At 39.9% G+C, this 26,049-nt stretch overlaps 1 protein-coding gene across 1 annotated transcript in view; it reads right to left on the reverse strand.

The window, feature by feature from the left end:
• Positions 1-24,105, reverse strand: part of CCDC146 (coiled-coil domain containing 146) — a gene marked incomplete at its 5' end in the record, with an annotated part of 114,203 nt that extends 90,098 nt beyond the window's left edge. Inside the window, one exon of the mRNA XM_082632315.1 lies at positions 23,947-24,105. Coding sequence (XP_082488441.1) covers positions 23,947-24,105 — 159 coding nt within the window. The remainder of the gene's footprint in view (positions 1-23,946) is intronic.
• Between the last annotated feature and the right edge of the window lie 1,944 nt (positions 24,106-26,049).

The raw sequence follows: 26,049 nt of genomic DNA on the forward strand, positions 1-26,049 counted from the left end.
CAAGCCCTTCCTAATAGTGACCTGTGCCCCCAGTTTGAATCTATTCCAATCCATCCTCCATATCACTGCCAGAGGGGTTATTCAAAACTACAATTCTGATCATGTTATTTTCCTGCTTAAAACCTGTCAACAGCTCCTCATTTTGTATATGATAAAATCCAGCAAATAGGCGCCTTCGTGAACCGATTTCTGCCTACCCTTTCAGTGTCCTTTCTGCCACTACTCACACTCCTGCCAAACTGAATGCCTTGTTGTTCTAGTACAAACCATGTTCTCTCATATTTTCTGCCACTACTCACACTCCTTTCTGCCACTACTCACACTCCTGCCAAACTGAATGCCTTGTTGTTCTAGTACAAACCATGTTCTCTCATATTTTCATTACTTTGTGTTACTCTTCCCTTGGTCTAGATAGAATGCCATCCTTGACCCCCACTGAGTTTTGTCTTATTATCCATAATTAAGAGCAGGGACTCAGCAGCCAGACTAACTAGGTTTGAATTTCAGCTCCATTATTTGCAAGCTGTGTGAAAACAGGCAAAATCACTTAATCTCATTGTTCTTTGGTTCCTTCAATTATAAAACTGGGATAACAGTAGAATAGAATTATTGAGACGATTAAATGAGATAGCATATGCAAAGCACCTAGAACATACATATATATTATCATCCTCCTCCTCCTCCTAAATAATTATCTTTCCTGGGCAGTCTTCCCTGATGACATCAGGAGGGATTTGGTGCCTTGTCTCTTTGGTCCTATACCGTCCTATATATTCCTTATTATACATTACATTACATTATTATACATACATTACATACATTACATTATTCCATAATCATCTAGGTTCTACCCTAAAATCAATCTGTCAGGCTAGAATGTAAAGGAAATTTGAGACAAGAGTGCTATTACTCAAAGTGGTTCATGAATATGTTACCATAGATGAAGAGCTGTAGTCTAAAGAAGCCAGAGTTACAACTGGGGAAGGAGTAGGTACCATCAAATCTGAGGATCTGGGAGATTGTGAATGCGGTTTAGAAGTGATTGACTTCAGGGGAGGATATGGCAAGACAGGATCACATACACTATAGCATTGAGTACATAAGAATGACAAACTTTTAGAAGGGGTTCTAGGAACATGCCTCTGGGTATGTATAATGCAGAGGAGTATGGTTGTACTAGGCCAGACAGTGATTGTTCTACCTGGCTGAGTTCCTAAAGAAAAAAGTAGTTTTTCATACTTATACCATATTGCAAATTTGAAATTAATTTTAATCATACCAAATGCATAAATGCTTTAATTTTTTTTTAAAAATTGTAGCTTAGACTAAAGACCCCTTTGCAGACCACCTTCAATTCCAATGTCCTCCCTCTCCCCAGAGGTAAGAAGCAGAGTTGGCTGAATCCAAACTCGAATTTCATTCTGTGCATTGCCAATTTGCAATGTTTACTGAATCGTAGCTCTGCCAGGTTTCTTTCTTTTTTTTTTTTTCTGCTGTACGCGGGCCTCTCACTGTTGTGGCCTCTCCCGTTGCGGAGCACAGGCTCCGGACGCACAGGCTCAGCGGCCATGGCTCACGGGCCCAGCCGCTCCGCGGCATATGGGATCCCCCCAGACCGGGGCACGAACCCGTATCCCCTGCATCGGCAGGCGGACTCCCAACCACTGCGCCACCAGGGAGGCCCTGCCAGGTTTCTTTTGTTTACTGATTGGGAAGAGTTGGGAGTGAGAATAGAAGTGAGGGAAATTGGGGTTACTTGGAGAACTCGGAGTCCCCTGAATTCCCAAATGTGACTGAGCCTCCATGACTCCTTGAAGTGGTCCCTCCCCCACATTAGATAGAGGTCTTCTTGCTGAAGGCACTGTTGTCTTCTTTCCTGAGGGAGTAATCTTTCAAAAAATTTTTTAACAAATTTTTAAAGGTGACTTTCCATTTACAGTCATTACAAGCTATTGGCTATACGGCCCATGTTACACAGTACATCCTTGGGTCTATCTTATACCCAGTAGTTTGTACCTCCTGCTCTCCCACCCCTATATTGCCCCTCCTCCCTCCCCACTGGTAATCACTAGTTTGTTCTCTATGTCTGTGAGTCTGCTTCTTTTTGTTATATTCACTATTTTGTTGTATTTTCTAGATTCCACATAAAAGTGATATCATTTAGTATTTATCTTTTTCTGTCTGGCTTGTTTCACTTAGCCTAATGCCCTCCAAGTCCATCCATGTTACTGCAAATGACAAAATTTCATTCTTTTTTATGGCTGAGTAGTATTCCATTGTATTTATATACCACATTTTCTTTATCCATTCATCTGTTGATGGACACTTAGGTTGCTTCCATATCTTGGCAATTGTAAATAATGCCACCATGAACGTTGGGGTGCATGTATCTTGACAGCTACATGTAAAAGAATGAAATTAGAACATTCTCTAATACCATATACAAAAAATAAACTCAAATGGATTAAAGACCTAAATGTAAGATCGGCTACTATAAAACTTGTAGAGGAAAACATAGGCAGAACACTGACATAAATAGCAGCAATATTTTTTTGAATTTGTCTCCTAAAGTAGAGGAAATAAAAGCAAAAATAAACAAATGGGACCTAATTAAACTTAGGTTTTGCACAGCAAAGGAAACCATTGAGGGCTTCCCTGGTGGCACAGTGGTTAAGAATCCGCCTGCCAATGCAGAGGACACGGGTTCGAACCCCAGTCCAGGAAGATCCCACATGCTGCAGAGCAACTAGGCCCAACGCCACAACGACTGAGCCTGAGCTCTAGAGCCTGTGCTCTGCAACAAGAGAAGCCACCACGATGAGAAGCCCGTGCATCGCAATGAAGAGTAGACCCAGCTCGCCACAACTAGAGAAAGCCCATGTGCAGCAACGAAGACCCAATGCAGCCAAAAATAAATAAATAAAAATAAATACATTTTTTAAAAAAAGGAAACCAATGACAAAAAAAAGACAACCTACTGAATGCGAGAAAATATTTGCAAATGATATGACCAGTAAAGGATTAATATCCAACATATATAAACAGCTCATACAACTCAACATCAACAAAACAAACTACCCAATCAAAAAATGGGGAGAAGACCTGAATAGACATTTTTCCAAAGAGGAAATGCAAATGGCTGGCCAGCAGGCACGTGAAAAGATGCTCAGTATCACTAATCATCTGGGAAATGCAAATCAAAACCAAATAAGATATCACCTCACACCTGTCAGAACGGCTATCATCCAAAAGAACAGAAACAACAAATGTTGGCTAGGGTGTGGAGAAAAGGGAACCCTTGTGCAATGTTGGTGGGAATGTAAACTGGTACAGCCACTGTGGAAAACAATATGGAGATTTTTCAAAAAACGAAAAATAGAACTATCATATGGCCCAGCAATTCCACTCCTGGGTATATACCTGAAAAAAACAAAAACACTCATTCTGAGGGAGTGATCTTAATTCTCCTTTATGCTCCTCCATCCCACTCCTCAGCATCCCCAGATCTGTAACCAGGGCAAGACATGCCCTCTGGTCAATTATAAAGTCAAACTGGCGGAGAAGCCTTTATACAACTTTGCTAATTTATATCAGCAGAAAGCTGGGGAATATGCATAAAGACATTTTGAGGTTGCTTGACTAAAGAAGAAAAAACAATTTCATATGTGACCGAGTTCATTGATATAGGTATATTTACCAGAAATTCTGAATTCAATGGGCTAGTTTGGGCAGATGTGTTTGGTTCCAATATTCTGATTAGTTAACACCTACCTAAAGCAGAAACTAACACACCATTGTAAAGCAATTATACTCCAATAAAGATGTTAAAAAAAAAAAAAAACACCTACCTAGATTCAACAGCAGCTTGTATTAACTAAAGTTGAGAAGCCAAAAATGTCTTGGAATTAAAAGATTTATGAAGATAGAAATGTTAGAGTGGAGTTTGCTGTCATTCATTTAAAAGGTATTTATTGAGTGTATATGATGTGGTCTTCAAAGAACCAAAACAGACAAGACCCCTATACTCAGGAAGTTTATATTTAATCAGAAGAGATGAATAAATAAACAATATATGATAAATGCCATGAAAAATTAAGCAGGGTAAGGAGAGCTAAGGAGTATCAGAGGAAAGGTGCTATTTTATACAGGTGGTCTGGGGAGACCTCTCTGTGGAGGTGACATGGGAACAGAGACTTAAAGATATGGGAGAACAAGGCAGGCAGATATCCGGAGTATGTTCCAGGCAAAGGGAGCATCAGGCGCAAAGGTGCTTGGCACGTTTTAGGGTCAGCAAGGAGGCTGGAAAAGCAGGCAGTCTTGGGTGGGAGGGGTTTGGGAGATGAGGTCAGAGAGAGCTCGGGGAGTTGGGGTTCAATGAGAAATGCGGGTGGGGCTGCCAGATCATCTAGACCTTGTGAGTCACGGTGAGGATTTTACCTTTTACTCAGAGTAGGTAAGAGCCGTAAGGGTTTTGATTACAGAAGGTACATGATTTCATCCAGTTTTAAAAGCAGGGAATAGACTGTTGGGAGACAAGATTGAAGCATGAACACCAGTTTGATGGTATTTGCAATAACCGTGGAGAGTGACGGTGGTTGCAGTGAAGTGGATCTTTAAGAGAAAGGTGTGGACAGTGGAAAGATTTAGAGTTATCACAGAGAAGTACGGGATTTTATCCTGAGCAACTTGAAGGACGCAGCCGCTGTTGACTGAGATGGGGAAGAACTGCGCGGGGGCGCTGTCTGGAAAGCGTGTGGGCGGGCGGGTGAGGGGTGGGGACCCGCAGTTTTGAATCTTCTCAGTTCAAATATCTATAAGACATCCAAGTGGATGGCATCTGGATGTTAGTGTGATGCTCAGGGAAGGCATCTAGGTCGCTAGAATATAGATGGTAATGTATCTGTGGGACTAGATGAAATAACCTAGTACATAGGTGTGCGTGGGGCAAACGCTTTCACAGAAGGGGTTGGAGGTAGGGAGGACCAGCACAGTCGTATCCCATCCACCCACCCCGTAAATGTGTCACTTGAGAAGTCCCAGGGTTGCTTCCTTATGAAGAGCGCAGAGATTTCTTCCTACTGGAACAGATACGTTCTCTGGATTGTTTGAGATTTGGGTGTGCTTTTCCTTGCTCCTGCCAGCCACACTATTTTGTTGGGTTACTAGATGTCTTAGCAGCCATGATGTTACTCTACTGTGGATTTCTGCAAATCATTGCTTTTGACTTAAGCAGTCACTTCACAGTGAAGAGAGGAAGCAGTGACGTACTGAAGGCTCAGATAGTGCATCTTCTGGGAGACACCAGCTTGTGAGGGTGGAGGGTTGTCATGAAGGATGCAGCGTGTGCATGCACGTGTGTGTGTATGTGTGTACGTGTGCATATAGCAAAAGGAATATGAACTAGGCCACAGACCAAAAACCATTCTGTGTTAACAGTGTAATGCCCAAGTTTGAGGAATCACGTATGGACATTTTAAATCATTAGAGCACTAGTTTGCTATGATTATAAACCTTTAGTTAAGCAACTGGTTTTACTCCTTTCCTCTGTTTTTAAGACAGTAATGATCTTAAAACTTGCTTCTTTCACAAACATTCTCCAATAGTTATCCAAATTAGAGGTAACCTAAGTCTTGTATTTCTAATAGCTTTCAAAGAGCTTACACTGGAATGGCTATCAATACATATGACTGGGAATCTTCACTTACGTTGGGTCCAGCTGCAGGCAGAAATGAGACTAGTTCTCTGCATATGGGTAGGTTCCCCTTGTGGTGTGTTGATGCATGTACATGCACACATACACACACACCCCACATGTACACATATATACATGCATGCTTATATATGGTATTTGTAACACATCTGCTCTAGCACACAAGGAAACCTGCCCATTGAAATAAAATAGACATGTAGCTCTTACATGTAGTCAAAAGTCAATACAACAAAAATCACACTTGGGGGCTTCCCTGGTGGCGCAGTGGTTGAGAGTCCGCCTGCCGGTGCAGGGGACACGGGTTCGTGCCCCGGTCCGGGAAGATCCCACATGCCGCGGAGCGGCCAGGCCCCTGAGCCATGGCCGCTGAGCCTGCACGTCCGGAGCCTGTGCTCCGTAACAGGAGAGGCCACAACAGTGAGAGGCCCGCGTACCGCAAAAGAAAAAAAAAATCACACTTGGCCAATAGCTAACTTATTTTAAGCAACGTTATATAAAATAGATTGTCATCAAATAGAACTTCAGGCAGTATAATTCCCTATAACACATTCTGTGCTCTTAGTGCACCTGTTATTCCTTGAACTGTTCCTTCTGTACTGCCTTTCCTCTCCTCCACAGCCCCATAGCGTGGCTCCTTCTACTTTGCTCTTTCTACCTCCTCAACAACGTTTCTGTCCGGTCAGCCGCCTACTGTCCCCAAGCTCATACTCAATTCTGCCTGTGCACCTTTGCTCACCAAAACTCCCAGGGGTAAACCAAAATTAAAACCATGATCTAGATAACTGGTGATCAGCATCTTCCTAGGCTTCACACAGTAACTCAAAACGATCTTCATTATTATTTTTTTTATGTTGATGTAATCCAATTTATCGATTTTCATTTTTGTTGCTTGTGTTTCTGGTGTCAAATCCTAGAAATCATCGCCAAACCCAACATCATGAAGCTTTTGTTTTTTTTGTGTTTTTTTTTTTTGGCTGTGCGTGGGCTTTCTCTAGTTGAGGGTGAGCGGGGGCTACTCTTCGTTGCGGTGCGCGGGCTTGTCATCGCGGTGGCTTCTCTTGTTGCGGAGCACAGGCTCTAGGGTGCAGTCTTCAGTAGTTGTGGCTTGCGGGCTCTAGAGCGCAGGCTCACTCAGTAGTTGTGGTGCACGGGCTTATTGCTCCTCAGCATGTGGGATCTTCCCGGACCAGGGCTCGAACTTGTGTCTGCTGCATTGGCAGGCGGATTCTTAACCACTGCGCCACCAGGGAAGCCCAATCTTTATTATTTTATTAGCCATTTTCAGAATGAAATCTGTACTGTAATGCTTAGAATATATACTCTTCTTTTGAAAGCAAAAAATCACATTTTAAAATAGACAGCTTTTTTTGTTTTAGCTCCTTAAAATAGCTATTACATTTATCTTTATTATCTTAATCCAATAAATATTTATCATTTGCCTACTATGTGTATAGCATGGTGTGACGTGCTTATTAAATTATTTTGAATAAGATTTTTCCAAATAATAACTTTCTAAACTCTCAAAATATAAGTTTAATCTCTAGCATTCAAGATTTTCTCAGAGTGGGACTTCCCTGGTGGCACAGTGGTTGGGAGTCCACCTGCCAGTGCAGGGGACACAGGTTCCAGCCCTGGTCCGGGAAGATCCCACATGCCGTGGAGCAACTAAGCCCATGTGCCACAACTGCTGAGCCTGTGCTCTAGAGCCCACGAGCCACAACTACTGAGCCCGCACGCCTAGAGCCTGTGCTCTGCAACAAGAGAAGCCACCGCAATGAGAAGCCTCTGCACTGCAACAAAGAGTAGACCCTGCTCGCCTCAACTAGAGAAAGCCCGTGTGCAGCAATGCAGACCCAACACAGCCAAAAATACATAAATAAATTAATTAAAAAAAAGATTTTCTCTGAGTGATTAAGGATGACACTGTTTAAGATGAATTGCTTCTCTATTACAAAAGCCCTCATACAAAGGTTCAGCATATTTGGACTCATATAGAATCTGAAAACTTGCTCACTTTCTATCTCTGGAAATTGGTTTTCTCATCTTCTACAAGAGGCAAGTAATTTGTGCTTATGTTGTGAAAGTTTATCAAAGAAGGGACCACAAAACTATTTGCCTACATTTATTTCACATTCAGTAATGAGTATCACACTTTTTTTCAGTTAATCCAAGTAACCTGTTTTAATTTTTGTTTAGCGATTCTACTTCTGAATACTCATAATGATAAGCAGCTGTCCCTTGCCGTGTGCCAACCATGTGCTGGACACTTTCCTAGGAGCATTTCCAATGTTATCTCTGTTGCTGAGGTTAGTGCCACAATAAGGAGGTAAAGACTTTAAACCACTAAAGTCTTCCCTGCGGAAAAAAAAGAAACAAACAATCTCTGTTATCTACAAACGCTGTATCGTGCGTGGGCCATTATCCATTTTCAGCTTTCCTGGCTTTCTCGCTGTTTTTCTCATGAAATGGACTAATTTTCTCTGATAAATAACCTGTGGAAATTCCATGGTAAAGTACATACATTGTAAACCTCAGTATCACCCCTGCTCTGATTTTCTGTGTGAATCTACAAAGTGGAAGATTATTCCAATTAAACCTTAATTTAGGGTGAAACATCTCTTTTGTATCTTAACAAAAACAATTACATAATATTCTGTTGACAAGAGATTTTTTAAAAAAAGAATTTATTTTCAAGGGTGTTAATGTCCCTACTTAACCTAGTGGTTAAAAATTATTTATTTTCTGTAGCTAAGTCAGAATTTATAACAATTCTGACAGAAAACGTAAGCAAGTTTCTGTACTCTCCAAACACTGTTTTACTTCCATGGTTACATGGCAGGATTCACAAGGAAAACATTCCCATTAAGTACAAAGCACTTTGTAAGTTCTTTGGGAGCCAAAAGATTTCTCATGTAAACACCAAAGTTCTTATTTTCATTTGTTATATAAAATAATTCTTTTAAAATGCAAATATCATTTATAAATGAACGGTGCTGCTGATGGTGACTTTTAAAATTTCTATCCTATAACAAGTAAAATTTTTGTCTTTATCTGATCAAGCAAATGATTAAAAATCTAGAGCGGCTCATGGGTATATCATGGGTAGTTATGGAAGTTGAATGGTTATATAAGTTACGGTCTTTATGGTATGGTATTTATGGGGTTGGTATTTAACAGGCTGGACCGCTATAGTAGAGGTTCTTGAACTGTGTCCCCAGCGACCCTAAGGTTCTGTAGACATATTTCATGAAGGTTAAAGGAAGTGGGGTAGGGGGAGATGCCAGGAGAATGTAGGCTGCATGAAACACTGTTCACCTCGAATAGTTCTGCTTTTATATCTTGGATTTTGAGGCTTCATCTTCAATCTCACTTAAAAGATTTTGTTCTGTTTTCAAAAAATATTTGAAAATCACTGCCTCCCCATTGCATATCCCTTGCTCAGTCAGCAAAAATAAAACTGAAATAGATGTACAATGGCTCTAACTTGTTATGATATTTCTTTTTTTTTTAGAATTTTATTTTATTTTATTAATTTATTTTTGGCTGCATTGGGTCTTCGTTGGTGTGCGCGGGCTTTCTCTAGTTGCGGCGAGTGGAGGCTACTCTTCGTTGCGGTGCACGGGCTTCTCATTGCAGTGGCTTCTCTTGTTATGGAGAACGGGCTCTAGGCACGCGGGCTTTAGTAGTTGTGGCACGAGGGCTCAGTAGTTGTGGCTCATGGGCTCTAGAGCGCAGGCTCGGTAGTTGTGGCGCACGGGCTTAGTTGCTCCGCAGCATGTGGGATCTTCCCAGACCAGGGCTCGGACCTGTGTTCCCTGCATTGGCAGGCGGATTCTTAACCACTGAGCCACCAGGGAAGTCCCAGATATTTCTTACTTTAAACATTTAAGTATCTGAGAATTTAGGTGGACTTGATGTGGAAAATGCATTCAGAAACTCAGGAGAAATTTCCTTTCTTTAAGTGTGCCTTGTAAAGTAGTGATTCAGTAGTGTGATTATTTTGGTGGAGGATTTTACTAATTACTATGAACATCTATTCCTTTGAAAGTGGCATGGCTACACATGTTACAGTGCCCTAAGGGTTTGCAAGGAATATCAAGAAGAATAGCAAAGGCTTCCTGCTTTCAAAGTTCCTAAAGCTACTATAGATTAGCTTAAAAAACAGGAAAGAAATAATAAGTGGCATATGGTACAAGCACTATGCAGGGAAGTTACAGCAACAGAAGTGTTCCCATTTTGTCAAGGAAGTGGCATGCTTTAAGAAGGTGGGGTCTGAGCTGTCCTGGAAAAAATGCGTAGAATTCTGAAGCACTGAAGTGTGGAAAGCACTCCTGAGCTGTGTAGAGGATGAGCAAAAGCAGGTTGGAAAATCAGGAGCTAGTTAGGAAAACAAGGATACGTCTAATGTGGCCGGAGCATAAGGTATATATAGCAGAGAACAGTAAAAAAAAAAAAAAAAATTAAAATTAAAGAGAAGAAAGAAATGGTGGATCAGATTGTAGAGGGATTTGACTATAAATTCAAGCAACTGATATTTAATCCTTATGTTAATGCAAGAAAAAAATCAAATCTAAGTGCCTACAATCTCCCCCTGCCACCTATTTGATTGTTCAGTTCTGTGCCTGGACCTGAAGTGATGATGGGATACTGGGTGGGGAGGAAAACTGGAAGGAACTCTAAAGACTGTTTTATAAAATAATGAAATGGCCAAAGATATCAAGGAGAAGAGGGGTGTAGATAGAAAGGGGGAAAAAGCTGCCTGGGGATGGGAAAAAAAGTTTCCAGGGAAGTTTTTAAAGAGGGGGTCAAGTTGGGTGTGTGTGGGAGAGGCATCTGCTTTGATGAGGAATTTTAGGAAGTTTTGCCGCATGACGTGCTGTGGAATTCCCTCCTCTCTTCCTGAAGGAACCTTCAGTACAGTCAAGTTGCTTTCCACAGCTTTCTGGAGGCAGACCTGTGTTTCCTTTGGCTGTGCTGAGATGGGTTTTAGGGTGGAAGAGAGATGGCTCCCTTTTGTTCAGTTCACAAACTATCTGCACAGAGCATGGGGGTTTCCCCAGCGCCCCAGGGGGACTGGAGCTGTGGTGCTGGTGGGGACGGGACATGTGAAGGGGAGAGAATGGGGAGCAGCCTTCACCTCTGCATCCTTCACTTCTATATCCACCACATCCAACTCTGTTTTACATATTGTGCTGCTGTGTATGATTTTTACTGGAAAAAAAAGTGATAAAAGCAGTTTAAAAAGAGGGTGAAAATCACGATGGTAGACAGTGAGGTACCCCTGAAGGTGAGAAATGTACTAATGGTGTAAAATGAGGCTCAGAGAACTTACATGGCTTTCTGAAGCCTGTATGGCTAGTACACGCAGAGCAAGGACTACAACCCATTTTCACTGAACCACTCTTCCACTCCCCGCAACCTCCCACCAATCAGAGATTTTCTTTCCAAACCATTAGTATTTAACATAGTTTGAGCCTGTCTATTCTTAGAGGTAGTCTCTATAGACAGCAAAATTCCTGTCTACTTAATCTGAGGTTGATGTCTGGTAATGCTTGTACCCCCTTAATTCATATCTCTGATGCCACCCAGGTATACTTGTTTGCCTACACCTAGGTATGCATGGGCTGGGAATATGTAAAGAACATGTGCCTCAGAAGATAATGGACTTGGCATGAGGTTCTAAGCTTCCCGTCATCTCCTCTCCATTTCTCCTTATACCGACATACATGCCAGACAGAATAAAGGTTAAAATATGATGACTCAAACTATCAATGTACTAGGAGAAAACACAGGAAACAATTTATGTGTCAGAGCACCAAAGGTCTTCTTAAGTAGGACATAAAATCGTGACGTTGTAAAAGAAAAGATCAGTAAATTTAAGCACATAAAAAATAAACTGCCACATGGAGAAAAGCCACCTTAAGCAAACTCAAAAGAAATCCAAAATCTGAGGGAAAGAGTTTGCAATGCGTATTATACACAAAGGCCTACTTTCTGTATGTATAAAGAGTTTCTATGAATCTCTAAGAAAAACTACACAATAAAAAAAAGGAAAAAAGGATGTGAACAAAATTTACGAAAAAAAGAAAGTACAAATAGGTCTCTCCATTAACCGTGTTTCCAGCTTCTGTAAAGTTGATGCTTTACCATCTGCCCTACATGCCTGTGCCAGATACGCCTTGTTCCAAACCACCTGATAATATGCCTGAGTCACCTTGCCTCCCTCACTGTCCTCCTCCCCCACCTTGACAAGAGTCCTCCTCCTGGGAGGAGGATAACTTTTCAAATGGAAACCAACCAATCCAGAGTCCACACCCTCAGCCATCTCGTTTATTAGGCCCTCACACTCTGGTCAACTATACAACTGCCCTCATCATCCCAGTGCTGGGTGCCAAACAACTAGGGACATCTCCTATGCCCCAGAGCCTGCTGAAGTTATTCACACTAGCCAGTCCTAAGCTGCTTCCTCTGCCTCATCCACTCCTTCCCAGGGAAACAACAATAAAGGCTCTTGCCCACTGTTCCTCCCTCTCCCTCTGCCTCCTGACCCACCTGGTGCTTCCCCACGTGCACCACCCCCCGCCCCCGCCCCCGCCCATGACATGGCATGCCTCCTTCTTTTAGGAACTGTGAGTAATAAACTATCATTCCAGTGGCAGTTGTCTCCTGACCTGTTGGCCTTCCTATACCTCACATTTTCTATTAATACACTATATTTTATTTATCTGTCTGTCTATGTATCTATCTATTTATTGGCTGAACCCCGAGGCTTGCGGGATCTCAGTTCCCTGACCAGGGATTGAACCCGGGCCACAGCAGTGAAAGCGCCAGATCCTAACCGCTAGACCACCAGGGACTCCCGATACACTATACTTTAAAACAATCTTAAACATATGAAAAGATGCTCCACTCCACTCCTTTTAACGTAAATGTAAATAAAGACTATGATGGGATAAACTTTTCCCCCAACAGAGTGACAAAAGTTGAAAAGTCAGACAGAGCACAGTAAAGAGACATTTATTGTTGAGGGGAACATAAATTATTACAACCTTCATGGAGGGAACCTTAGCAGTAAAAAAGTCTTTTTAAATACACAAACTCATGATCTGGCAGTTCCACTTCAAAAGTATTGAAAGTAGGATCTCAAAGAGATACTTGTACACTATGTTCATAGCAGCATTATTTGTAATAGCCAAGAGATGGGAGCAACCCAAGTGTCCACTGACAGCTAAACAGATAAACAAAATGTGGTATGTACATACAATGGAATATTATTGTCTTAAAAAGGAGGGAAATCCTGTCACATGGTACAACATGGATGCATCTTGAAGACATTATGCTAAGTAAAATAAGCCAGTCACAAAAGACGAATACTGTAAACTATGAGGTATCTAAGAGTAGTCAGATTCATAGAAACAAAGTAAAATGTGGTGGCCAGGAGCTGGGAGGAGGCGGAAATGAGAAGGTGTTGTTTAATCGATAGAGTTTCAGTTTTGCGAGTTGAAAAATTCTGGAAATTGGCTGCAGAAAAAGATGAATATACTTAGCACTACTGAACTGTACATTTAAAAATGGTCAAGGGGTTTCCCTGGTGGCGCAGTGGTTGAGAGTCCGCCTGCCAATGCAGGGGACACGGGTTCGTGCCCCGGTCCGGGAAGATCCCACATGCCGCAGAGTGGCTGGGCCTGTGAGCCATGGCCGCTGAGCCTGCGCATCCGGAGCCTGTGCTCCGCAGCAGGAGAGGCCACAGCAGTGAGAGGCCTGCGTATGGCAAAAAAAAAAAAAAAAAAAAAAAAAAAGGTCAAGATGGTATATTCTATGTTATGTCTATTTTTCCACAATTAAAAAAATTTTTTTGAATGAACAAACCCATTGATCCAGCAATCCCACTATTAGGAATTTGTTCTTTTTTTTTTTTTTTTAGTTCTTTTAGTTCAGGGGCTGTCTTATTTACTTTAATATTCCACATTGTACTAGTACAGTTCTGTTTTTGAGGGTTTTCAGTAAACATTTATTGGAGGTAAATTCTACTGACTTAAAATATGCTCACTTTTTAAAATAAGAAGGTGTACTAGTGTTAATATTTGGAACTATGGATAATTTTCTAAAATAATGCCAATGTTTAAGATTTTTATAGAAAATAGTTACACATTTGATTAAATCTGAGACATCATTGAATATATGACACACCATTATTTTATGTTCTACGGAGATAGGAAAAAAATGCTGTCAAATTATGACAAAATGCTTTTTTTTTTTTTTCGGTACGCGGGCCTCTCACTGCTGTGGCCTCTCCCGTTGCAGAGCATAGGCTCCGGACGTGCGGGCTCAGAGGCCATGGCCCATGGGCCCAGCCGCTCCGCGGCATGTGGGATCTTCTCGGACCAGGGCACGCACCCATGTCCCCTGCATCGGCAGGCAGACTCTCAACCACTGCACCACCCGGGAAGCCCCAAAATGCTTTTTTATCACTTGAATTTTTATTTTACACTCATTGAGTTTTTTAAATTAATTTTTATTAGAGTATAGTTGCTTTACAATGCTGTGTTAGTTTCTCCTGTACAGCAAAGTGTATCAGCTATATGTTTACATATATCCCCTCTTTTTGGGAATAGGAATTTGTCCTTTTAATGTAATAATTTCAGTGTGAAATGAGGCACGCCTAAGGTTACTGACTCTCTATCATTGTCTGTAAGAGCAGAAGACCGGAAATAATCCAAATATCTTATAATAGGGATTTGATTAAAGTATGCTCCACCGTGCATTGAAATACCATGCAAACATTAAAAAGAACATAACAGTTGCATGTATATGTGAAAACAGCAAGTACGTATATTATACTACCACTTGCTTGTTTGTGCGTAGACTTCTGCAAGGCTATACAGGAGACTGTTAATGTCGGTTGCCTCTAGGGAAGGGGACAGCAGACTGTGGGATGGAGTGACTTTTCACTGTGTACTACTCTGCACCTTTGAATTTTGTACTCCGGTAAGTCCCCTACATAGGAACCTTCAAGTTGCCAACTTTCAAAGATGCGAACGTGCGTTCACATGTCCAATCACGTAAGTTAGTTCACACGTCTGGTGTACATTGTCACGTGTGTGCATCCTCTACAAGTGGTTGTGCTTTTGTGTACTTTACTGTACAGTACTGTATAGAGTACAGTAGTACAGTATCTTTATTTCAAGCCCAGGATGGCCAGAAGCAAGCGTCAAAGCAGTGGTATATAGCCAATTGTGTTAGTTGGGTACCTAGGCAAACTTTGCTGGACTTACAAACAAACTGGACTTACGAAGTCGCTCTTGGTACAGAACTCATTTGAATGTAGAGGACTTACTGTACTGCATATTTTATGTATTACAAAATAGTTAAAAAGAAAAAAATACTAACCTCGTGGCTGAAAAAACTTTAATACCTGGCTCTCTGATATTCTGTTCTTTAACTTCCTAGTCTGGCTTGTATCTCACTACTTGACCACTGAGATCCTGATCTTATTTGCCTAATGAAGACTGTAATGACTACTTTGTTTTAGCAGACTTTTCTGGTGTTCACTACTGCTGACTCATTTACTGATGTTACCTGTAAATCCAGTTGCTGAATAGCCAAATTCCCAATCCTACTCCCCTCTGCTTTATTCCCCAAAAATCTCCCCAACAGATAAGAGTACCATCTCCCCATCCACCTATATAACATAGATTTTAATCAAAAAAGCATTATTTATTTTTTTAATTTTAATTTTATTTTATTTTATTTTTTGCAATACGTGGGCCTCTCACTGTTGTGGCCTCTCCCGTTGCAAAGCACAGGCTCCGGACGCGCAGGCTCAGTGGCCATGGCTCACGGGCCCAGCCGCTCTGCGACATGTGGGATCTTCTCGGACCGGGGCACGAACCCGTGACTCTCAACCACTGCGCCACCAGGGAAGCCCCAAGCATTATTTATTTTAATCCTTAAGCTTCCATCTTTGTGACTAATATATTCAAATAGTTCTTGGATTACTAAAGGTACTTTGTTTCTCAAGATATACATTCTCTACTGAGAACCACAAGCTATCAAAAGCCAACTTACTTTCTCTCTCTGAAGAACTTTCTTTCTCAGAGGAAAAAACAGTACCATTAAGTACTTCTCCTAATCCTTATTTTAGAAAGCAACATCTGTCCACAGTGACTATTAAAAAAAAAAACCAGCATCCGAGTTTAGAGTATTATTTTAAATATTTAAATCAACTTGCTACAATAGTAGCTGAAAAAAGCAATGAAAAATAAAGAGGTAATTAAAACTTTATTAAGTATGTAATTAAAATAAACACATGGGCGTGCACGCACACACAAAGGTTCTCATTATGTCAGTAAAGGAATCAAAAACAGGAAGGGGAAATCAAGAAGCATTAACCACACAGGTGAAGGAACACGTGCGGCCGAGGGTAGAGCTGCTCCCTGCTGCATTTGCCTCTGGTCCCAAGCCCGGAGTCTGACGTGTGGTGGATGCTCAGGAAAGATTTTCAGAATGAGTAGAAGGAGATAAGCTCGCAGACAGGAGGCAGAAGAACTGCCAAGTCCTCTCTAGCCCCAGTTTTCAACACTCTGTGACTCCCATTTAACACTGATCATGTGTTCAGATAGCAGAGTCCTTTGTGACAACACCCCCAGATTCCTGGCCAGAATCACCTTGAAGGTGCCAAGGGTGACGATATCCTAACATGGGGCCTTCTTTTCTCTTATCCTGAGTTCTTGTACAGTGTATGATTTTTACTGATTGAATTTAGGGGTGCTAATCTACTTTGCAAAGTGGAATATGGCTTCTATGCCTGTAATCCTGATATAAATATATATCCTGATATAAATACATATCCTGATATAAATCTCCAATTTTTGTAATTAGATATGAGCCATGTCAATACACCAAATGTTTAAGTGTATGCCAGGCATGAACCACAGTCTTCTTCCACATTGGGAAGATTTTTAAATTTCCACCTTACTGTCAAAGTAAAAAAATAAAATAAGACCCTTTATGGGAAAAATGGAACCTATCTGTATTGTTTAATAGATAATCAGTCTGTTTAAAGTTTCTTAACAGCCAAACAAAACCTTGAAGAATTATTCTTGTAAGCCTGCCTCAATGTCTGAAAGAAAAGTGAAAACCCGCCAACAATAGCACGACTTGTGGAAATATTTTAAAAAGAAATTTAGCAGTTTTTAAATGCCTATTCTCTAAGTACAGCTATTAGTGAGGTGTGATAACTAAGAAAGGATAGGGAAACCGAAGAGAAATATTTAAATAGAGTTAAAATATTTATCTTTATTTTTTCTTTTAATATACAGTTTACTTAAAAAGTCTATTTGTAAAACCCTAAAATAGCAGTGTTTAAATGTGTGAATGTCAGGTGAAATGTGTGTCAGGCTAGGAGACAGGAGACTGGGTTCCCGGCCTGGCTCTGCATCTGCCTAGCTGTGCAAACCAGGGCAAGTCTCAATCTTTCAGAACCTTTAAGATGGAAATAATGATATCTCAAACTTCCGTATGGAATCATAATGAAAATTAAATTATATACTTGAAACTACCTTGACTGTAAGCTCCTTGAGGATGGGAATCTTACACTTTCATCTTTTAACCAGTTACTTGATTAATTAATTCATGTATGAAAGAAATAGAAAACATTTTCAATCTTTGAAAAACATTTTAAATTTCATTACAGATTATTTCAAGAAACTCATCAGTAACTCTATAGAAGATCCAATCTTGAAAATGAAGGAAGCTTTAGTAGCATCAGAAAATCACCAATTTTTCAGAAATTAATTTAAAATTTTTATTAAAAATTCCAAAAATGTATTTAATCTGTTACCAGCCTTGAGATCAAAATTAATAAAAAATAAGAAAGTGTCTTTTGAACATGTGAATATCCTCCACCCAAAATAGAGATAATTTTAAAGGTAGGGAATTAGGTAAACAATAGCAACAGCTTTACATAAATATGCAGTGGTAGACTGTGCTGTTAAATACACATAAGCAGCAATTTGCATTCCTTTCAGAAAAGCAGTCTGAATACCAAGAACCTGCTACGTCTATATCTCCAGCCCAGGGACTTCCCTGGTAAGCCTGAGGTTCACATATTGGACACTCCCCTCAGACCACTGCTTATTCTGAATTCTCTGTCACTTACAGTACCATAATCCAGCCACTTTCCTAAATCAGAAATCCAAACATCAGTTTAGACTTTTTCCTCTCCCTCACCCCGTCCCCATCCATTCAGACACTAAATCCAGCATTTTATACTTCCTTACTCTCTCTCCTATATGTATTCTATCCTTTATTCCATGGCCATTGCTTGGTTCAGTCTCTCTTCACATCTTCTCTTGATCACTGAAATGGTATTCCAGTTGGTGGTATGGTGGGAATGGAAAACAGATGAATGTAATAGATATTTAAGAGAGAAAATAAACTGACAGAATACAGTAGGAGAATTAGGTTTGGGAGGAGAATAATAAATTTAATTCTGAGCATGTTTAGTTGGAGGTAACTTGGGGGGTCATCCAGGTGAAGACATTCCAAGTATATGCATGTATAGGTGTGGGCAAAGCTTGAGATAAGAAAAGCAGGTTCATAGTGGACACCACGGATATGGACAAAATATCCCCTCTCATGTCCTCCTGCCTGTGAAAAGCTTTTTTCAAGATCATCTCAACCCACGGTGATTGTTCCTGCCATTCAGTTCTAATCACACTTTTGGCACCTCCAGGTTCTCAACGATCCATTGCCTTTTGTTGATATTTAACATGTCAAGTTTCTCATTTCCCAAATTAAGCTTCTAAAGAACAGTACCCTTTTATATGCTTTATGCCTATGAATGTCCATGCGTCTAGCCCTGTGCAGCACACAGGAGGTGCTCAAAACAAAGGAGGAGCTGAAAGGATAAATCTGAGTAAATTTCAGTAACTTTAATAATAATGGTAATAAACATCTCCTAGCACAGAGCCTGGCACATAGTGGGTGCTGAATTAATATCTGTTAAATGGATTAAGACTTAATGTCTCCCACTGCTCTTCAAAAACTTCTTGCTATCTCAGTTCTTTTCCCATTGGACATGAAACTAAAACGTGAACACAAAGATATTTATTACACATCTTTAAGGAGTCCAAAAGTTGATAGTTTGATATAGAAGCTGTTTCAGTGAAAAGGTCACATGTCAACAAGCCTAATCCATCTTCATCGACACACCCACAATGCTTGCATACCCCACACTCTACTTTTAACAGAATTTCTTATTCTGTACAGAGTCACACTTTTACTTCCTTAGTGTTTCCCTCCAGTGTTCACACTGTCCCTTGTGCCTCCCAAAGGCTCCTGTGCTACTTTTTCTCTACCCCTTGGTTAAGTCAGGTCCAAGACTTAACAACGACTGGCACAAAAATTATTTTCAGGAAATGAAGAGAAGGGAGGAGCTGACTCGTTCTGGTGAAAAGTAAAAGAGCCAAAAGTCTTAGGCAAGATAATTTCATGTTTTGATTTTGGCTCTTGGCATTAAGACAAGGATGACTTTATGGCATCCAAGTTTTGGAAATGTTCAACATCTGACACACTGACATTTGACAACCAAGAAATCAGTGCTACTTTACATAACCATGTACAGTTTAGAAGTAGAAATCCTGACTTAGGGAATACCATGAAAGCTATAACTTACATTAAGCCTGAATGTGCAACAGACATGAGCTTTGAACAAAGAGACATATGCTATTTGTTAAAAGAATGATTTTTAAATACTAAATATTTACTGCTTGTCTCTGTGCAAGGTCTTGAGCCAGGTGCTGTGTAGGATATAAATAAAATCACACATGACCCTTGCCATGGTATTAGATGAAAACAGTTACATATTGCCCATCAGAGTGTATATCTTGGTATAATCTTTTTGGAAAGCTATTTGAAGGTATCAACTAAAGCTGAATATAAACCTAAACTATGACACAGGAACCCCACTCCTAGGTAAACACCCAAGATAAATGAATTCATAAGTATAAGGCACAAGAATGCACAAGAATGATCATGGCACCTTATCCATAATCATCCAAACAGGAAACAACCCAAATCTCTTAATCTCTAAATAGAACAGAATGGACAAGAAAATTATAGGATATTTACACAAAAGAACACTATATACCAATTTTAAAATATTGAACTAAGGCACAGATGGTGCCATGAATAAATTTCACAGATTCAGTGTTTACCAAAAGGAGCCAGACACAATGGAAAACATACTGTATGATTCCATTCATATGATTTTTGAAAAGAGGCAAAACTAATACATAGTGATAAGTCAGAATAGGTCTAACTTTGGTGGGAGAAACGACTGGGAAGAGTCTCAAGGGACACCACTGGGTTGCAGGAAATACATTTTCATCTGAGTGGGAATATGGCAGGAATGAAGAAGAGATAAATTCAAGAAATACTTAATGGAGATATTTTACCCTCAAACTGATAAAGAGAATGCAGGAGGAGAATTAGGATTCGGAGAATGATGAATTCAGTTCTGAACATGTTGGTTATTGGCATATGTAAAAAAAAAAGGCTGGACCCTGAGTATTTGCGAGGTTTACTGTGTATATGTTATACCTTAGCAAAAAAAATTTTTTAATAAAAGTTTTCAACAGGACTAGAAAAGTCTGTGGAGTGCCAGGCTTCATAATTAGGCAGCAATGGAAGAGTTGGGGAGCAGGTGTCCAGAATTAACCCACACAGTCCATTGATGTGACTTACTTCCCAAGCCCCACTTTGAACATTAAAGTGTGAATTTAACACAGTGTAGTTCATACCCTGTTAAGTCTTATTGTTTAATGTGATCATAATATCAGTGAGAAATTAAATTTTCTATGCAAAATATTATATGATGAGAAGATATTCAGTAAATATCTGTTAATGATCTTGTATCAAGTGAAAGGTACAGCCTACAAATGCTGTAAGAGTAGACAGGTTGGAGAAAACACTGTGAACTGACTGCTCAGGCACAGGGTTATTTTTGTGTTTGTTTGTTTTTGCGGTACGCAGACCTCTCACTGCTGTGGCCTCTCCCGTTGTGGAGCACAGGCTCCGGACGCGCAGGCCCAGCGGCCATGGCTCACGGGCCCAGCCGCTCCGCGGCATGTGGTATCCTCCCAGACCGGGGCACGAACCGGTGACCCCTGCATCGGCAGGCAGATTCCCAACCACTGCGCCACCAGGGAAGCCCAAGGCACAGTTTTTTGAAGGAGGTGAGAACTGAGCCAGATTCTAAAAGGTTAGGAATAGATGCAGGGGTTTCAAAGTGTGGCCTATACAAGTGTTTGATCTGATTTTTTCAGTTGGAGTAGCACAGTCTTTCAAGAGGCAACGTGAGTAGGAAGATTGTGGACAGCCACGACCTTGTATCATGCTTTGTGAATATGTGCCAGTTTCCTAGCCATCTGAATATGGGAGAGTCCATGCTAAGGGGATTAACAAGCAGAAGATCATGAGGACCTAAGTAAATTATTAGATTACAAAAATAGTTTGGGCCCAAATTGCAGAGTGCCATAAATACTGAACACATTCTGTAGGCAATATTAGATGACAGCATGACATCCATGTTTTACAACTCAATAGTGCTGGACCAACGGTGTGACTACCATTAGCAACAATAAATGCTATAAGCAGCATCTGGTTCTTTCAATGTGATGCCAAGCATCTGGGCCTTTGGAAGTGGATTTCTGACGGCTTTCTTTCAGAACTCTTGCTATTCTGCAGATTCAGCTTCTGTTTAGACAACTGAAACAGGATAGCTTTTTTTTTTTTTTTCGGTACGCGGGCCTCTCACTGCTGTGGCCTCTCCGGTTGCGGAGCACAGGCTCTGGACGCGCAGGCTCAGCGGCCATGGCTCACGGGCCCAGCCGCTCCGTGGCATGTGGGATCTTCCCGGACCGGGGCACGAACCCGTGTCCCCTGCATCAGCAGGCGGACTCTCAACCACTGCACCACCAGGGAAGCCCGAGGATAGCTTTTATATAGTAGGTGAAAAAAATTGTAAGACTCGTGAATCTTAGAGGAATGTTAAAAGAGTTAGAAAAAAAAAAGCTATAGATGCCAATAGGAACAATCTCAGGGGTGTTTATTATGGAAACAAAGTTATTTGAAGCCAATAATTCATTCTGCAAGATTTTGCTGCCTAAAGGAAGTAAAATTACTGGTGTAATTGCTACTCAAAATGGGAGGACCATTCTTTTACCATATAATCTAAGTTATCTACTTTATTAGGGGCTGGTCATACTCAATGATTAATAGCTATAATTTGTGCATACATGAGTATTGAGAGATTCTTGAAATATTTAATGAATTGTTACGTTGAAGACCAATACGCAAGAGAAGTTGTCCTAAGTTCTCCTTTGACTTTACAAGTCAAATCTTCCATGTTTCTTTATCTGTGGCTTAAAAAATTTGACTATAACTTTTATTGTTTGGCATAACCTTTGGTAGAAATAACCTGTACCTTTATTTGATATAATTATTAAAGGTAGTAGTATAAAAGTAGAAATACTATTGCAAAGCTGGACATATGATGGATTTTAGCAGAAATAGAGAACGCTGATCATTTGAAAATATTAATACTAGAGATATGAACTCATCGTTCTAAATACATCAAGATACGTATAGAAATAGATATAAATTTATGTGGATAAATATATTTATACACCTATTTCCCAGCTCTGAGAGTGCTGAGAAGCAATGACAGACCGATAGCAATGAATACACCCAGCACTGAGATCTTAGTTTTCAAATGTCATTCTCCACTAAAATAGGAACCAAGGATCCTCTGAGAAATGGCTGATCCTAGAGTTGGAGCAAAGAAAATGCAAGATGAATCTGGAACATATTCTATGACAGGAAGTTAAAAGGTACACAAAGAATCATAGGAGCCTGTCAAAAGTGAGCCTTCTTGAAAGGGTGTACACTGGCCAAATCTGGGACAACTGAAGTATCAAAATGAATAATGGCCATAATGGATTATAGCTCATTGAGTAGAATAAGAACTCATGAGTCCACCCTGATGGATAGATGGGTGGATGGATAGACAGATGGAAAGAAAAGAAGAGAAAGTTCTACCTTATAGTAGGAAGACAACTAATAAATGTAGAAAAAATGATGGAATGAGAAAACTGCCATTTGGCAACCATTGTAATAATAATTAATTTGGGCAAGAATCATCAAGAGATGTAAAACTAGTAGGTGAAAATTTTAGAAGGGATAGGATACTTAAATAGCCTCAGAATATCTCCCCATAGGTGCTTATCAATTTTCAGAAGAAAAATAATAACTTTATAGGAGAGAAAGCTAGAAGTCACCACCTTAACCAAGTGATCAATGCTGAAAACATGAGTAATGGGACAAACTGACATCGTGTGTTCCTGATATGAGGTTTATATGTTTATATAAAACAAAAGCTCAACAATAGTTGTAGCAATTGTTTAAAATATTTACACCAAGAAAATATTTGGGCGGGGATTTAGTATCGCTTCTTGGTTTTAAGTAAAATCTGATTTTGCCCAAAGACTTTTTAAGCTTATTTTTATTATGACTATCAAATTTCTTAGATGTTTTATTCAGTTATAGTCACATAAGGTTAAGAGTTCAGAAGTCAAATATCCTCTAAATCATTTTCTAAAGTACAGCTCTCAAGCGTGACAGATTGCATGTGTGGTCAGTTACTGTTTAAAAAAAACTCTCCTCATATATGGGTATTTCCTAAATGTTCATCTCATTTTTTAAAAAATCAGACAAAAATCTAACAAAAATCAGATTCCCCTTTTTGCTTCTCTGCTAGTAGGAAACAGCATGTTTCTGTGCTCTACTGAAGTAACTACATTTGGTTAGGTAAATGTATATTCTATCGTTATATGACAAGATATTTTATCTTCATTTTATGGATGTAAATGTAATGTATCCAGTAATGAAAGAAATCAGTTACCAACATACAGAATATACTTAAGTGGCTGCATATATGCAAATATTTATTATGCCTTAAAAGTATCAGAACCTACACTACTGCATTAGTCCAGGATTATACCATAGGCTTTTGGAAGAGAATGTAGGGGCTATTTTATTTTAAAGTGCTTCAAACAGTACATATTGCCTACAGGCTACAAATAATAAATTATTTTGATAATGATATTAACTTCATCTGAATTTTTAAGTAGATAGGCAAGTCTTACTGTAGTAATATATAAATATATCTGTACCTCATGCAGACAAATGAAAGCTGGAGTTGTAGATACATCAACGAATCGCTCATCTCGGATGTTAATCGGGGGTGCTACAGCATAAATGGGGTCTTCTTGATCCTTTTCACCTTTCTTCTCTTCCTCTTCTTGTTCTGTGTCTGTGGTACTGTCTTCCATTTTTCACAATTCTAAAATAAAATCATTCCATATTCAGCTATTTAGGGATGTCTTCAGTTATGGTAAAATTAATGGAAAATAATAAAAGCAAGCAAAGCAACTAGAGTAATCTATTCAATGAAATTATAGGTCAGGAAAGTTAGCTACAATCACATTATAATAAAAGACTGCCTTTTTGTAAAGATACTCTCCAATGATGCATTCAAAACAATAATTCTAATTTTAAAGAGTAGACTATTACTGCATTAATAGGATAAAATTATATAACTAGAATATAAGCTCCATGAAGGCAGAAAAGAAACCTAATTTTGTTTATGGAGCGTTGTAGTAGGCACTCAATTTCTATTCATGGATTGGGTTAATAAAAAGAAGCTTCATCCTTAAAATATAACACAAAGTTAATTCAAATTAATTTTGGAAACATAAAAACCAACACCCTGTGGTGCCACATACTGCCTTAGGCATGTATCTGCACACTAGGCTGCCAGGCTAATTGCTCCATACCCACACTGCCTGCTACCCACACAGCTCATGCCTATATGCTTGTGCGCATTGCCAACTGGCCTGTCTCTGCTGCTCATGTGTGTGCTCAGTTGTCCCATCAGACTTCACTTCCAAAGCATAAGCTCAAAAACAAAATTACTAAGGATTTCAAGATGGTGACACCAGAGCATTAAGCCAAGTGCAGGCCCTTCCTAGAGTGGATCCCTTTTTCTTTTTTCTTTTTCTTTTTGGCAGCGCCATGAGGCATGTGGGATCTTAGTTCCCTGACCAGGGATCGAACCCAGGCCCCTTGTATTGGGAGGACAGAGTCTTAACCACTGAACTGCCAGGGAAGTCCTGAGAGGGTCCTTTTTTGACTGCACAGGTCACACACCTTTGAAGCCAGCCCTGTGTATTGTCCATCGGTTTGCTCATGTAGTCAAGTGGACCCAGAGTAGTTTCTAAAAGGACCCCTGTCTTGCCTGGCAAGGTCTCTATTGCCTCATTTTGGTGGCATTGGGATGGTTACCCTTCTAAGAGAGAACTGGTAAGAGGTCTCCATTGCATAAGAGAATGCCAGTGTAATCTGCCTTTTTGATCTCTGATATATGTGAATCTGCACACAACAGAAGAGCGTACTTACTTTCTTCTCTTGCTGGAGAGGATAACTCCAACTGTCATAATTTTTTTTTTTTGCTTAAAAAATTTTTTAAATTTATTATACAATTTTTAAAGGTTACTTTCTATTTACAGTTTTTACAAAATATTGGCTATATTCCCTGTGTTGTATAATACATCCTTGAGCCTATCTTACACCCAATAATTTGTACCTCCCCACTGGTAACCACTAGTTTGTTCTCTATATCTGTGAGTCTGCTTCTTTTATGTTTATTCACTAGTTGTTATATTTTTTAGAGTCCACATATAAGTGATATCATGCAGTATTTATCTTTCTCTGTTTGACTTATTTCACTTAGCATAATGCCCTCCAAGTCCATCCATGTTGCCACAAATAGCAAAATTTCTTTCTTTTTTATGGCTGAACTCAGTATCCTATGTGTATATACGTACAACATCTTCTTTATCCATTCATCTGTTGGTGGACACTTAGGTTGTTTCCATATCTTGGCAATTGTAAATAATGCTCCTATGGACAGTGGTGTGCATGTATCTTTTTGAATTAAGTGTTTTTGGCTTTTTTTGGATATATACACGTGGAATTGCCTGGTCATATGGTAGTTCTATTTGTAGTTTTTTGAGGAACCTCCATACTATTGTCCACAGTGGCTGCACCAATTTACACTCCCATCAAGAGTGTATAAGGGTTCCCTTTTCTCAACATCCTTGCCAACATTTGTTACTTGTGGTCTTTTTGATGATAGCCATTCTGACAGGTGAGGTGATATCTCATTGTGGTTTAGATTAGCATTTTCCTGATAATTAGCGATGTTGAGCATCTTT

The sequence above is a fragment of the Mesoplodon mirus genome (genome assembly GCF_964341445.2).
Source record: "Mesoplodon mirus genome assembly, chromosome: 9".
In the NCBI taxonomy this organism is placed as follows: Eukaryota; Metazoa; Chordata; class Mammalia; order Artiodactyla; family Ziphiidae; genus Mesoplodon; species Mesoplodon mirus.